Source organism: Hemiscyllium ocellatum, chromosome 7, assembly GCF_020745735.1.
Source record: "Hemiscyllium ocellatum isolate sHemOce1 chromosome 7, sHemOce1.pat.X.cur, whole genome shotgun sequence".
NCBI classification, from domain to species: Eukaryota; Metazoa; Chordata; class Chondrichthyes; order Orectolobiformes; family Hemiscylliidae; genus Hemiscyllium; species Hemiscyllium ocellatum.
In genome coordinates this window covers 112,272,338-112,285,226 of record NC_083407.1, presented here as the reverse complement: position 1 = coordinate 112,285,226, position 12,889 = coordinate 112,272,338, and the positions used below count along the sequence as shown (strand labels likewise).

General features: G+C 43.8%; 1 protein-coding gene across 13 annotated transcripts in view; it reads right to left on the bottom strand.

Annotated features, from left to right (window-relative positions):
* Nucleotides 1–12,889, bottom strand: part of lrrfip1b (leucine rich repeat (in FLII) interacting protein 1b) — a 140,185-nt gene that overhangs the window by 59,618 nt on the left and 67,678 nt on the right. For 8 of the 13 annotated variants that reach the window (XM_060827654.1, XM_060827657.1, XM_060827655.1 and 5 more), the window contains 4 exons: nt 12,806–12,847; nt 8,308–8,364; nt 7,451–7,531; nt 1,261–1,338 (listed from right to left, as the gene is read on the bottom strand). The exons of 2 other annotated variants lie outside the window; for them this stretch is intronic. In XM_060827654.1, the coding sequence (XP_060683637.1) occupies nt 1,261–1,338; nt 7,451–7,531; nt 8,308–8,364; nt 12,806–12,847 (258 nt within the window). The remainder of the gene's footprint in view (nt 1–1,260; nt 1,339–7,450; nt 7,532–8,307; nt 8,365–12,805; nt 12,848–12,889) is intronic. 3 more of the 13 variants (XM_060827659.1, XM_060827662.1, XM_060827656.1) reach the window with 2 other exon arrangements.

Below are 12,889 nucleotides of genomic sequence, written 5' to 3'. Positions count from 1 at the left end.
CCAGAGTCAGTAGTTAGTGGTTGACATCAACCAGTTAGAATTAGTTGCCATGGAAAATAAACCAGTGTCGATCACTATCCAACAGAACAGACCTCAGTACTGTGAGACTGTCAGAAGCACAAAACACTGCAAATATAACTCTGAATTCACACAGAATGTGGTCACTGACACTAAGGAACATAATGCTTTCAAAACAAATAAATAAGCTGCACCAAATTCAACATAATTCATGCTCCTCTCATATATATGTGACAGACCTGTATTCAACAATACTGTATTTTTGTGGTATACAGCGAGACACCTGCCCCCATCAGTACTGTACCCCATTGTTATACAGTGGCTTTCTGTCTCCACCAATACTGTATATAACTAACAGATCCGTACCCAGCAGTTTTGAATCCTATTGTTATACAATGACAGACCCTACTAATCTGTCCTGTACCCCAGTATTATACCCCTCCCCACCTGTACTGTACCCCTTGTTCCCAACATACTGGAGCAGTATTATACATTGACAGACATGTTTCCACCAGTACACTATCTCAGTGTTATCTCAGGAGAGACCTGATCCCACCAGCACTGCGCCCGTTTTATACAGTACCAAACCCATCCAGTATACCTGTGATGTGCAGTGACAAACCGGTAAATCTCTCCCGGTGAGATTATACAGTTATATATTACTGACCTATACCCATCAATATGCCATCCAAGTTTGATTGCACAGCCCTGAACCCACCAGTACTGTACACGTGTTATACAGTGTTAAACCTATATTTAACAGTATTATATCTCAATATTATTGATAGACAGACCCATGCCATCAGTACTTGGACAGTGTTGGACAGTGTACGACCTGTCCCCACCAATACTGTACCCATGTTATATGGTGACAGTCTCATTTCCACCAATACTGTACCAGTGTTGTACAGTGTTAAACCTATTTTTATCAGTGTTATACCTCAATATTATATAGACCCATACCATCAGTACTGTACCCCACTATTAGACAGTGTACCTGTCACTACCAACACTGTACCCATGTTATATAGTGGCAGTCTCATTTCCATCAGTACTGTACTGTAGGGATAAAGAAGAATGAGAGGGAGAGGAAGAGGCGGATGGAAAAGGGGTGAGGAAGGTCTCATGGGAAAATGAAAGGGGAGTAAGAGGAAGGAGAGGGAAAAAGTGACAAGCAGGAGAGTGAAAAATCTGAAATGTTTATTTTGCAAACATGTACAGAACAAGTTATGAATTCCTCACCACTGGACTGGCACGAGCTGAGCTCGCACGAGATGATGTGCGGGAGCCAGAGCCAAGAAAGCAGTTATGTTCTGAAAGCTTGATGAGCAAAGAAAGGAAGAGAGATAGAGAAAGTGTACATTAGACTGGCAGTGTTTAGAAACAGCTTATTACAGTTCAGTAAAAGGTAATAATATGCCATTGAGTATACAGCATGCAACATCGTTCAGTCATTGTTGCTTTAATGAAGGGAGCTTCATAAGGCAGTGTCTTGGAGCCATCACTTCCTCAACCCCCTTCACCATAAACCTGCTGCTCTCTCAGGCCCCAGTTTGGGGTTGGCCTAACCTCAGCAGGACAATCAGGTGAGCTGTGTGTTAGAACACTTGGGTTTAGTGGTCCTGGATACCCAAACACAAACAAACCTGTTCCCAACCAGAGCCCAAAGTAAGGTTCCAGCCTCTTCAATAACCATTTACAAAAGCTTTATTGGCAGAGAGGGTTTGGGAGAGAAATCAATAACTGAGGGCCCAAGCAGCTGAAAACACAGTGATGGAGTGATTAAAATCTAGGGTCTACGAGAATTGCCTGAGCACACAGCTGTCAGACGACTGGATGACTGGACAAGGTTACAGAGATAGGGAGGGATGGGACACAGGCAGAATTTGAAACAAAGCTCCTGCTGTATTGATGACTGTCCAGTATTGGTTTATTTTGAAATGCTTTGCACTCAAACTGGTGAGGGGTAGGGATCAGGTTCACGAGAGCGCAGGACATCTGCCAATGAAGCAAACTCCCAAGTTGGAACTGGGTTTCTGCCAGCTCTCTGCTGTGCAGATTAACCAGCCTGGCTTTAGGAATATACTGACATCATGTTAGGAACTGAGCTTGCAAGAGACAGTGATTGTGAGAAGGGACTGGCAGAGTGTGAGACAGAGACTGGGCCTTACTGCATGAGAGCTGGAGCTACTGTACCGGCGGCTGCAACTCCCATCGTAGGCAGATACCTGGAAGAATGAAATGAGAGAGAAGAGAGATAAAGCCAAGCACCAGCACACGGGGCTAACCTGGCACATCAAAGACATTGTTGAATAATGGATAGTATTGCAACCAGGCAGAACCTCATCAGAGAGAAAGACTCAAGACAGAGGCAGGGATATAGTGTATACAGATCAGTTCACAATGTCCATGGCAGTCAGCAAATGCAAGGAGATGAGTCATCAACCGTTTGGACCAAGAAAAGATAATACTTTTTATTCAATTATGGGATGTGGGCATCGCTGGCTAGCTAATATTCATTGCCCATCCACAGTTGTCTTTGACAAAGTTGTGGTGACCTGCCTTCTGAACAGCTGCAGTCCCTGTGCTGTAGGTTGACCCACAATGCCCCTAGTGAAGGAATTCCGGGAGTTTGATCCAGGAACACTGAAGGAACAGTGATATATTTCCAAATCAGGATGGTGAATGGCCTGGAGGGGAACTTGCAGATGGTGGTGTTCCCATGTATCTGCTGTCCTTGTCCTTTTAAATGGACATAATGGTGTCTAAGGAGCCTTGGTGAATTTCTACAGTGCATCTTGTAGATCGTTCGCACTGCCGCTACTGTCAGTGGTGGGAGGAAGTGGATGCTTGTGGAAGTTATTGCCAATCACAATATTTTCTAAATGATGAGAAGCTAGGAACTGTAAAAAAACTAAAAATACTCAGAAGGACTGATAAAACACATGTTCAGAATAAAAAGGTGAATGTTAACAATTCCATGGATTGTATCGATTAGATTCAATCCAGAGTGCTATGTTTAGTTCTATACCTCAGAAAGATCATGCAGTGCCGATTCATAGCATTACCATGTTGTTGAAAGGGTTAAGCAACTGACTATATCATTGACTTAACTCCTTTGTATATGACTACAAAAAAATGAGCCAAGAGCTGATTAAGGTATTTAAAATATTGAAATGATATGATCGGATAAATCTGTAATATCTATTTCCTCCACAGGGGAAGTTTTAAAATTAGGGCAATAATTTTAAGAATTCAAGCAAGGATATTTACAAGGACAATTAGAAAGCACTTCTTAACAGAAAGTCTAGTGAAAATCAGGGGCTGCCCTCAAAAGTTGTGATCCTGGAGAACAATTGGCGCTTTCAAAATGGAGATAGCTCAATTTCAATAGGGTATATCTCTGAAGGGCAAAGGACCAAGGTTGAGAAAAATGAGGATATAAATCAGCTGCAATCATAACTGACTGATGGAATAGGGCTTGAAGGGCCAAGTGACTTCAACATACTTTTACATAAATAAACCCATTTTTTAATTGTAACAAGAGTCTGCGATCAGCTCTGGGAGGGTCTGACATCAGCCTTTCATAAGCCTTTGCAATCTGTCTTTTTACACCAAGCTCCCCACCCTTTCTCCATGCCCTTTTTTTCCCCTTGAGGCAGTACCAAGATGTGGTTTAAACACCTTAATCCATCCAGCAGCTGTCTGAGTCAGTTTGTCAGTGTCAGTCAAACTGTCATTGTATTATTGTCATGTATCATGCAAATGCAAATGCAGTTCCCTTTCTTTCTGGATATAGAAATGCAGGTAATTTGAAACCTGGCATTTGGCTTGTAAGGCATATGGTAAGCAAAAGTAATTTTGTACCTATGCTTCCCAAAATTCTCCACCATGGGTAGGTTTCTGCGTCCACTGTGACTGACTAATGTAAAGGGACTGTTTTGATTGCTCAGTTATTCCATTCTCAGTGTCTCATATGACTCTTCTTCCCAGGCACTTTCTTGAGATAGAGTGCGTGACTTGCTTCCACTCTAATTCTGGGAGTTCTGATTTGGTTATTAACGCCAGTGCACATTCTACAGACTGCCAGATGTGGGCAGGTTGTGTTTGGAGGGTCAGGCAGAAGAATTATCCGGAAGTTTGGGCATATCTCTAACATGTTGATCTCACTTCTGTATATTCCCAATGATGGCTCTCGGTATATTCAGTGACTACCTAAATGAACTTTCTCCATTTTAGGTGGGCATAGGCCAGGTTCACTCATGTGTCAGCAAGAATGTTTGGCCATTTCAGGGATACTTTGAGGACAGTCCTGAAGCATTTTCTCTGTCCTCATGGGGATTTCCTGCTGTGAGCGAAGCAGTTTGGTGTTAGGCATACTGAGGATCTGGGTCTGAATGATTAATGCCTCTGAGCACACTGCCTAGGGAGAGGACATTGTTAATGGACCACTTTTCATGCTACCAGATTTGGAGTATTTTGCAAAGGCACCAATGCTGGTACTTATCCAGTGTTTAATGTGCCTAGCGTAGATTATCCAAGTGACTGAAATATATAGGAGCACAGGGATCAGTGTTGCATAGGAAACAATGCCCTTAACCTAGATGTCAAAGCTGAGGCTCTCAAATATGCTTTCCATCAGTCTCTTAAAGGCTGATATGGCAATTGGGAGCTGATGATAAATTTAATCTAGGTGTCTTCATTGAGACGAGGCTTCCAAAATATTGGAAATGGTTCAGAATTTCCAAGATCTAACTTTGGGTCTTAATTGTCTGGAGAACGGGGGTGTTGCGGGGTGGTTGTTCTGGGGGAGCTGGCTGGAAATTAACTTACTTTTCCTTATGTTTAAAGAAAGGCTAATTTTCTCACATGCTTTAGTGATAGAGTCAATAATGGCCATGAGGGCAGTCTCTGAATGAGTACTTGTGCAAGTATCATTGGCATACTGAAGCTCAGTGAATGGATTTGGTTTTGGATTGATGATGGTGTAGGTTGAATAGTCTCCTGTCTGTTCTGCTAATGATTTCCATGCCTGTAGGTTATTGTTGTAGGTGATCTGTAGTACTTATGCAAGAAAGAAAAGGAGTTTTGCAATGAATCTTCATGGAGATAGTGATGGTTCCATTCATGAACATCACAGTTTGCATGTCATCATGAGTAAGATGAGAATGGTCATAAATTTCTGAAGGTACACAAATTTGGAAGGGTACTCCATAACCCTTCATAGTTGACAATCAGTAAGGACATCAATCTGTAGAAGGGTGTGATTGACAAGGAAGCTGAAAGAAAAGCAAATGGCACTGGAGTCCTCCTCTTCATGAAATGGTTAGGACACACCTTATTGTGACCAACACTCTAGTCTGCCAGCATGACAACTACTTAGAAGGACAAGGGCAACAAATAGGTGGGAACACCAGCTCCTGCAAGTTTCCCTTCAAGCCACTCACAATTCTGACTTTGAAATATATCGCTATTCCTTCACTAGGTCAGAATCCTGAATCTCCTTCCTTAACGGCTTGGAGGTGTACTTACACCAAATGGACTTTATCTGCTGGTTACCGCCATCTTCTCGAGGATAATTAGAGATGAGAGAAAACAGCCACATCTTCTAAATGAATTAATCAAAATGTTAAGAGGACTTAAGGAGATATAGATAGGTGGACTATGATGTGGAAATTGGACAGAAATATGAGAAAATGCCAAATTGTCGGTTTGGTGGGTAAAATAAAAAAGTATTATTTAAATGATTGGAGATTACAGAGCAGCAAAAGGCAGAAGAATCTGGGTGCTCTGGTGCATGATGGGTGAAGGTTCATTGTGCAGGTGCAGTAAACGATTGAGAAAACTAATAGAAAGTTATCGTTTATTGTGAAGGGAATTGAATACAAAGTCAGCAGGTGATGTGTCAGTTCTACAGGGCTACAACTAGAGTACATGCACTGTATTGATTTCCTTATTTAAGGAAGGATGTAAATGCATTGGAAGCAGTTCAGAAGAGATTTGTTGGTTGACCTAGAATGGGAGGATTTTCTTTTGATGAAAATTTGGTCAGGCTGTAATTTGCAGACAACACCAAGACAGTCTTCTAAGATTACAAAGGGATTCTTGATCAAATGGGTCAATGGGCTGAAAATGGCATGTGTGTTCAATTTAGATATATGTGACGTATTGCAGTTTGGTATAACGAACAGGGGCAGAATTTGATACAAATAATGATAGGGCCCTGGGTAGTGTTGGAGAACAGAGGAACCTAGGGGTTCAGCTAAATAATTCTTTGAAGTTTATGTTGCATATAGACAGGGTGGTTAAAAAAGGAATTTAGCCCGCTTGCCTTCATTGCTCAGTTCTTTGAATTCAGTAGTTGGGAAGTCATGTTGAGATTGTACAGAACAGTGATGAGTCCTCTTCTAGAGTACTGTGTCCAGTTCTAGTCACCCTGTTATAGGAAGGATATTATTAAGCGAGAGAGTTCAGAAGAGATTTACCAGGATGTGGCTGGGTATGGAAGGCTCAAGTTCTAAAGTAAGGCTGGGACATCTTTCACTGGAGCATAGGAGGTGTAGATGTTCATAAAATCATAATGATAGGTGTCTTTTCCCTAGGATGGAGATTTCAAGACTTAGGGAGCATTTTTTTTTAAAGTGAGAAGAGAGAGATTCAAAAAGACACAAGTCAAATATTTTTACACAGAGGTGGTTTCCATGTGGAACGTACTCCTGAGGAAATGGTGTATGCAGGCACAGTTACAAGACACTTGGATAAGTCTTGATTAGGAAAGTTTTGGAGGGATAAGGGGCCAGGAGAAGGCAGGTGGGACTCGTTTAATTTGGCATGTTTGGCATGGACTAGTTGGACCATGGGGTCAGTTTCTGTGCTGACTCTATGACAAAGACATAACTTGATTGAAACACATGAGACCCTGAATCACCTTGACAGGATGGATGCGGAGAGAATGTTTCCTCTCATGTGAGATTCTAGAACTATGGAGTCACGAGGATTTAGGAGTTGCCATTTAAGATGAGGATGAGGACAGTTCTTTTTCCAGAGGTTTGAGTCTTTGGAACGCTCCTCTTCAAAAGGCAGGGAGGCAGTAGACAGTGGAGATGGATAAGTAAGGAGGCGAAAGGTTTATCAGTGTTAGGTGGAAATATGGAATAATCAGATCAGTCACAATTTTATTAAGTGCCACAGCAATGTCAAGGGGCCAAGTGGCCTACTGATAATTTGTGCATTAATATGCATTGCCATAGGCATGTATATCTGGGCTCCATTCAGGGAAGGAAACAAAGACCAAATGAAAACTTAGAGAGAAACAGTCATAACAATATACACATAATGATAAACACTAGGACACATAGATACACAGAGATAGGCATGAATCCTGACAAAAACTCGCACGACAAAATAAAGAAATGGCAGCAGAGAAACAGACCCGAGTTCCATTCTGTGATGCCGTATGGGACTTGGAGCTGGGTCCAGTGCTGTACAGAGGGAGGTCAGAGTAGCAGCTTCCCTGAGAAAAGAGAAACACACCTGGACTTTAGCAAATGGAGTAAAAGGAGCACAGTGAGGGAGAAGGACAAAATAAATAATGTGCAAGATTGGGTAGGTGGGAGATGAGTACAGGAAAGCTTTGAGGGAGGAGAGAATGGGGTGTGCTTGAGAGAGGGGAGGCAAATACGAGGGAAAGAGAATGAAAGGGATAGAGACTGCAGGTGGGGTACAGGGACTGGGCTCTTCGAGGGGGGAGACAGGAATATGAGCTGCCAAGGTAGGGAGCTGTGAGGGTCAGGGGAACGCAGGGGCTGAGAGGGGCTCAAGGAGAGTGTGAGCAATGGGGACTTTGAGAGCAATGAGGAGTGTAGGAGGGAGGGGCTTGCTGGAGAACCTGAGGAGGTAATAGGGAATGGCCGGGGTGCAGGAAGGTAATCGTGAAAAGGTAGGAGGCGGCCAGGAGAAGGCAATGACAGTGAAAGTGCTAATGGAACTGATGTAACACAGCAACGCAAGTTGTTTTCATGTAAATCAGAAGAGGATTTGTGTGAAGAACCCAACTGTTCCCCACACAATGAACCTGGCGGGAGAATGAAAACACACAATTCGCTGTCGACTTCCCGCGCCATTGCTTTGCTGATCTCAAACTGTCGCCACTGCACTGGGAGCTCAGTGTGATCCCAGCAAGTGGGAGAAATATAACAAAACACACCACACAGTTCAAGCTGCAGCACTCTGTGACCATAGGACCAACAGAATACTGTACTGAATCACGCGTAAATAGGCCATACTAACCCTACTGGACTGTTTACTAGGCCCAGATCCGCATGACAACTCATCAAAGCCATTTGCCTGTCAGGAGAGAAGAGGAGTCCATAAGGATCAATTGAGGCACAGGGCAGAATGTTGCATTGACTTGGCCTTGTTTAGCCTTATCTTGTCTTGCCAAAAGTGAGGACTGCAAATGCTGGAGATTAGAGTCGAGAGTGTGGTACTGGAAAAGCACAGTGGGTCAGGCAGCATCCGAGGAGCAGGAAAATTCGACGTTTCGGGCAAAAGCCCTTCATCAGCAATGAGGCTGGGAACCTCAGGGGCAGCGACATGAATGAGGGCGGTGGGGTGAGGCTGGGGGAGTTAGTGGAGAATACGATAGGTGGATAGACGTGTGGGTAATGGTGATAGGTCGTAGGGGAGGGTCGAGCGGATAGATGGGAAGGAAGATGGACAGGTGGGACAGGTCATGAGGGCGGGAGCAACAGATACAGTAAATGTGTGCAAGTGCAGGTGAAACTTTGATGAGATAATGTGGGGAAATGAGGAAACTGGTGAAATCCACATTGATGCCATGGGGTTGGAGGGTCCAGAGGCGGAAGATGAGGCATTCTTCCTCCTGGCATCAGGTGTTAAGGGAGTGACGGTGGAGGAGATCCAGGACCTGCATGTCCTCGGCGGAGTGGGAAGGTGAATTGAAGTGTTCAGCCACGGGGCGATGGGGTTGGTTGTTGCGGGTGTCCCGTAGATGTTCTCTGAAGCACTCTGCTAAGTAGGTGTCCTGGCTCCCCAATGTAGAGGTGACCACATCGGGAGCAACAGACACAGTAAATGACATGTGCAAGTGCAGGTGAAACTTGGATGGATGTGGAAGGTTCCTTTGGAGCCTTGGAGGAAGGTGACGGGGTAGGTGTGTTCTCTGCTAGCTCTTTGGCAGCACTCTCCAATTAGGTCACATTCTACCATTTATTACCTGCATCCCCACAAATTTTGCCTTTACCATTACCAGAAGTGTTAAAATTCAAGAGGGGTCTGGACAGAATATATAGAGAGGAACTGTTCCCTTTGGTGGAGGGGTGAAGAACTAGAGGACACCAATTTATAGTGATTTGCTGAAGAACTGGAAACAACATGAAAATAAACCTTTTTCTTGGCTGAATCTGGAATGCACTGCCTGACAATGCATTGGAAGAAGGTTCAATCATAGTTTTCAAAAGAGAATTGGATTAAAGACTAAAAATCTGTAGGGCTATGGTATTAGAGCAGGAAAATGGAAGTAGCTTCATCGCTCCTACAGAGAGCCAGCACATTGATTCTACCGTTCTTTGCCGATTACTTTCAGTCTGTCTCTCTGATCACTGGGTCAAAATCCAAGTACTCCCACCCTAACAGCTCTGAGAGTACACTTCAATGCCTCAAGAAGCCAACTCATGATTATCTTAGTGGAAATCAGACTTTGGCCTAACCAGTGCTAATCACAACCCAACACAGAATGTAAAAAGAATCTTTGTCCAGCAAAAATAGTTTCTTTACTCCACCAAAACTCTTCATAATCTTGAATGCCTTGATTTTGAATTTTAGTTTAAGCCTTCCCTACTCTCGGGGCAGCCACAGGTACTCTGGACTCTGCCTGTACTGAAATAAGGTTCCCTACAACCTCTATCTTTACTAAAAAGTGCAAGAATTAGACATGATCTGCCATGTGGAGTCTGACTCGTAACCCGCATGTTTGTTCTCTCTGCCTCTACATATAAAGCCAAGGATCCTGACTACTTGCCCTTGCCACCTCGAAAGACTTATCTCTGGCCTGAGAGGCGAAAGGCCCCCACTGAACTCACCACCACACCTCTTTAAATGTAGACTCTCCCAATACGATAATAAATAATGTCACTACATGGACCAAATTTAGATTGTTCAGGTCACTTGGGTCCAGCTAGGCTCAGACTGAGAACTGTTCCCATGGCACAATGCACTGTTGCAGCCACTCTTTATTTTTAAACGAGACTTACTTATTATTAGCTCTGCTCAAAATAGATCTTTTCATCAAGTGAGGAATTCACAGGCTAAATTCCCATTGGTATCTTGATATCTGTGGGGATCTCAGAACTTTTCAGGCAGAGGGTAAATGTAGTTTTAGACTGTGCCCCACGGAGACAAAATCCAGCACAAAAGGACGAGATTAAAGTCTCCTTTGTGAGTAATGAGTGATGGGAGGTTGTGTCATCTCAAACCATTCCTCAGATGTGACTCTACACCAGGAAGGCAGTGACTCAGTACTGCCACAACTGAAACATCGAGAAACAAATACAGCATCACAGCATTAAGATACGGATGGAGATTTCTGAACTAGGGATTTGGACACAGGGAGCTTAACTCTGATGTAACCCTATGCTGAACCAATCCTGAAAATGTTTGGTTGGAAGGGTGTAGAAACTGTTTTACTTTGTATCTAATCCCATGCTGAACCTGCGTTGGGAGTGTTTGCGGAGGGGTTTTAATGTATTGGGTTCACAGGCATAAATCTCTGCTCATGTGTGAAGCAGAGAGCTAGGAACATTCCTAACACTACACATCTGAGTCGAGAGGAAGTGTTTCAGATAATCCAGCTTGCCACCTGTATAATAAAGAGGTGGGGCAGGCAGCAGAAATAGGATGCAGAAACAGTGCAGAGACAGGGCTAGGGGATGTTGGGTGAGGAAATAGGCTGTTTGAAAGTCTGTCCTTGGTGTTCAAGAAATTATATGGTAAAGAATAAGACGGTTCTCTCGTCCTCATCCCTCACACTCCCTTGACCTCCACACAGTCTCCATGGCCCTCATTTATTCCCTGTCAACCTTTGCCCATGATTCCACTTTCCATGGCTCCTCAGAACCTCCAGGCCACCCTATACTTCCCAGCCATCCACCTATGGCCCTTTGTAGTCCCTATGCCAATTCATGCAGCTCCCACACAGCACTCAAGCTTTTCGCCCACTATGTTCACTCATCCAGAAATCACATGGAGGTGAAATACAATAAAGGTCCAAGTTTCTATTGATGAACTTAATATGTTAAAAATCATCGTCCTGTATCAAAACTTCGAGTCACTTGAATCTGTCAATCAACCAAAGGATTTTTTTTATATAGAATCCCTACCATGTAGAAACAGGACCTTCGGACCAACAAGTCCACACTGACCCTCCGAAGGGTAATCCATCCAGACCCATTCCCCTACCCTATTATCCTATCCACTTTGCCCCTAACCAATGGGCAATTTAACATGGCCAATTCACCTAAATTTGCACACCTTTGGACTGTGGGAGGAAACCGGAGCACCTGGAGGAAACCCACGCAGACATAGGGCGATTGTGCAAACACCACATAGACAGTCGCCCGAGACTGGAATCAAACCCGGGTCCCTGGTGCTGTGAGCCACTGTGCCGAATTGATAGGCACCCCTTTATGATAATGATCAGTTATGCAGCACAAACCCTATAAGGATAATCATATGAACAGGATTAGGTCATTTAGCCCCACCACTCAATGAGATCATGCTTGATCTGTGGCCTAACTCTGTATACCTGCCTTGGTTCATATCCCTTAATATCTTTGCTTAATAAAAATGTAACAATTTTAAATCTGAAATAAACAGCTGATCCAGCATCCACTGCTGTTTGTGGAAGAGAGTTCCAAACTTCTACCATCCTTTGTGTGTACAAATACTTCCCAACATCTCTCCTGCATGGTTTGACCCTAGTTCTCACACTGTGCCACCTAATTCTATAATCCCCAACCAGTGGAAATACTCCTGTGGCTTAAGTCAACAGAGTTACAGTGTGAGCATTGATTGGGTCTTTTTCCAAGCAGACTTTTCAAAAAAATATTAAATGCCTAGGCTGCTACAGTTCCAATTAGCTGATCCATGCTTTATGCAGAATCAAATCTACTTTTAACAATCCCAAAGGGCACTTAACCTCTCCCAAAAGGTGTGCATATACCTGACAAAAAGTGTACCTCACAAAAACTCCAAAGAGTTCCAGTAAATTTAGATCTCTTCCTGACAACTGATTCTCTATGTCCTGTGCCATACCACCCACACCCTCTACATTTGCTGTGACCCATGCCATAACCCCGAAATCCACAAGTGGCCACTGTCCCAGATACCTGACCTTAAGCAACTGATGGACAGTGCAGGTGGGACAACCCCAGTGGAAGGATTCGTAGCCATTCTTGCATATATAAAACCAAGACAGACACTGGATTTTGCACTTTGCATTCATTCTAAAGCAACCTCTCTCCCCGCATCCCTGGCTTAATTCACAATAGGGACTTATCGTAAGAGGAGGGATTGGGAGCACTACTCCCGGCATGTTTAACTATGATGCTCTGATCAATGATGATGATTCAGACTCAGGGTAAGAGGGGATTGAGGCACCTTCCCCCTATGTCCCCATCACACCCTCAAGATTGGGACAGGTGACGAAAACACAAGAACACGGGGTTACACCCCAACTCCCAGCGCCAAGGTGCTGCTTGCTACATACGGCCTTCTGTTTCTTCTTCTTCTTTCGACTCTTCTCAGCAACCTGTTTCACACAGAGCAACAACAAAGTGAGGGAAAGTTCCAG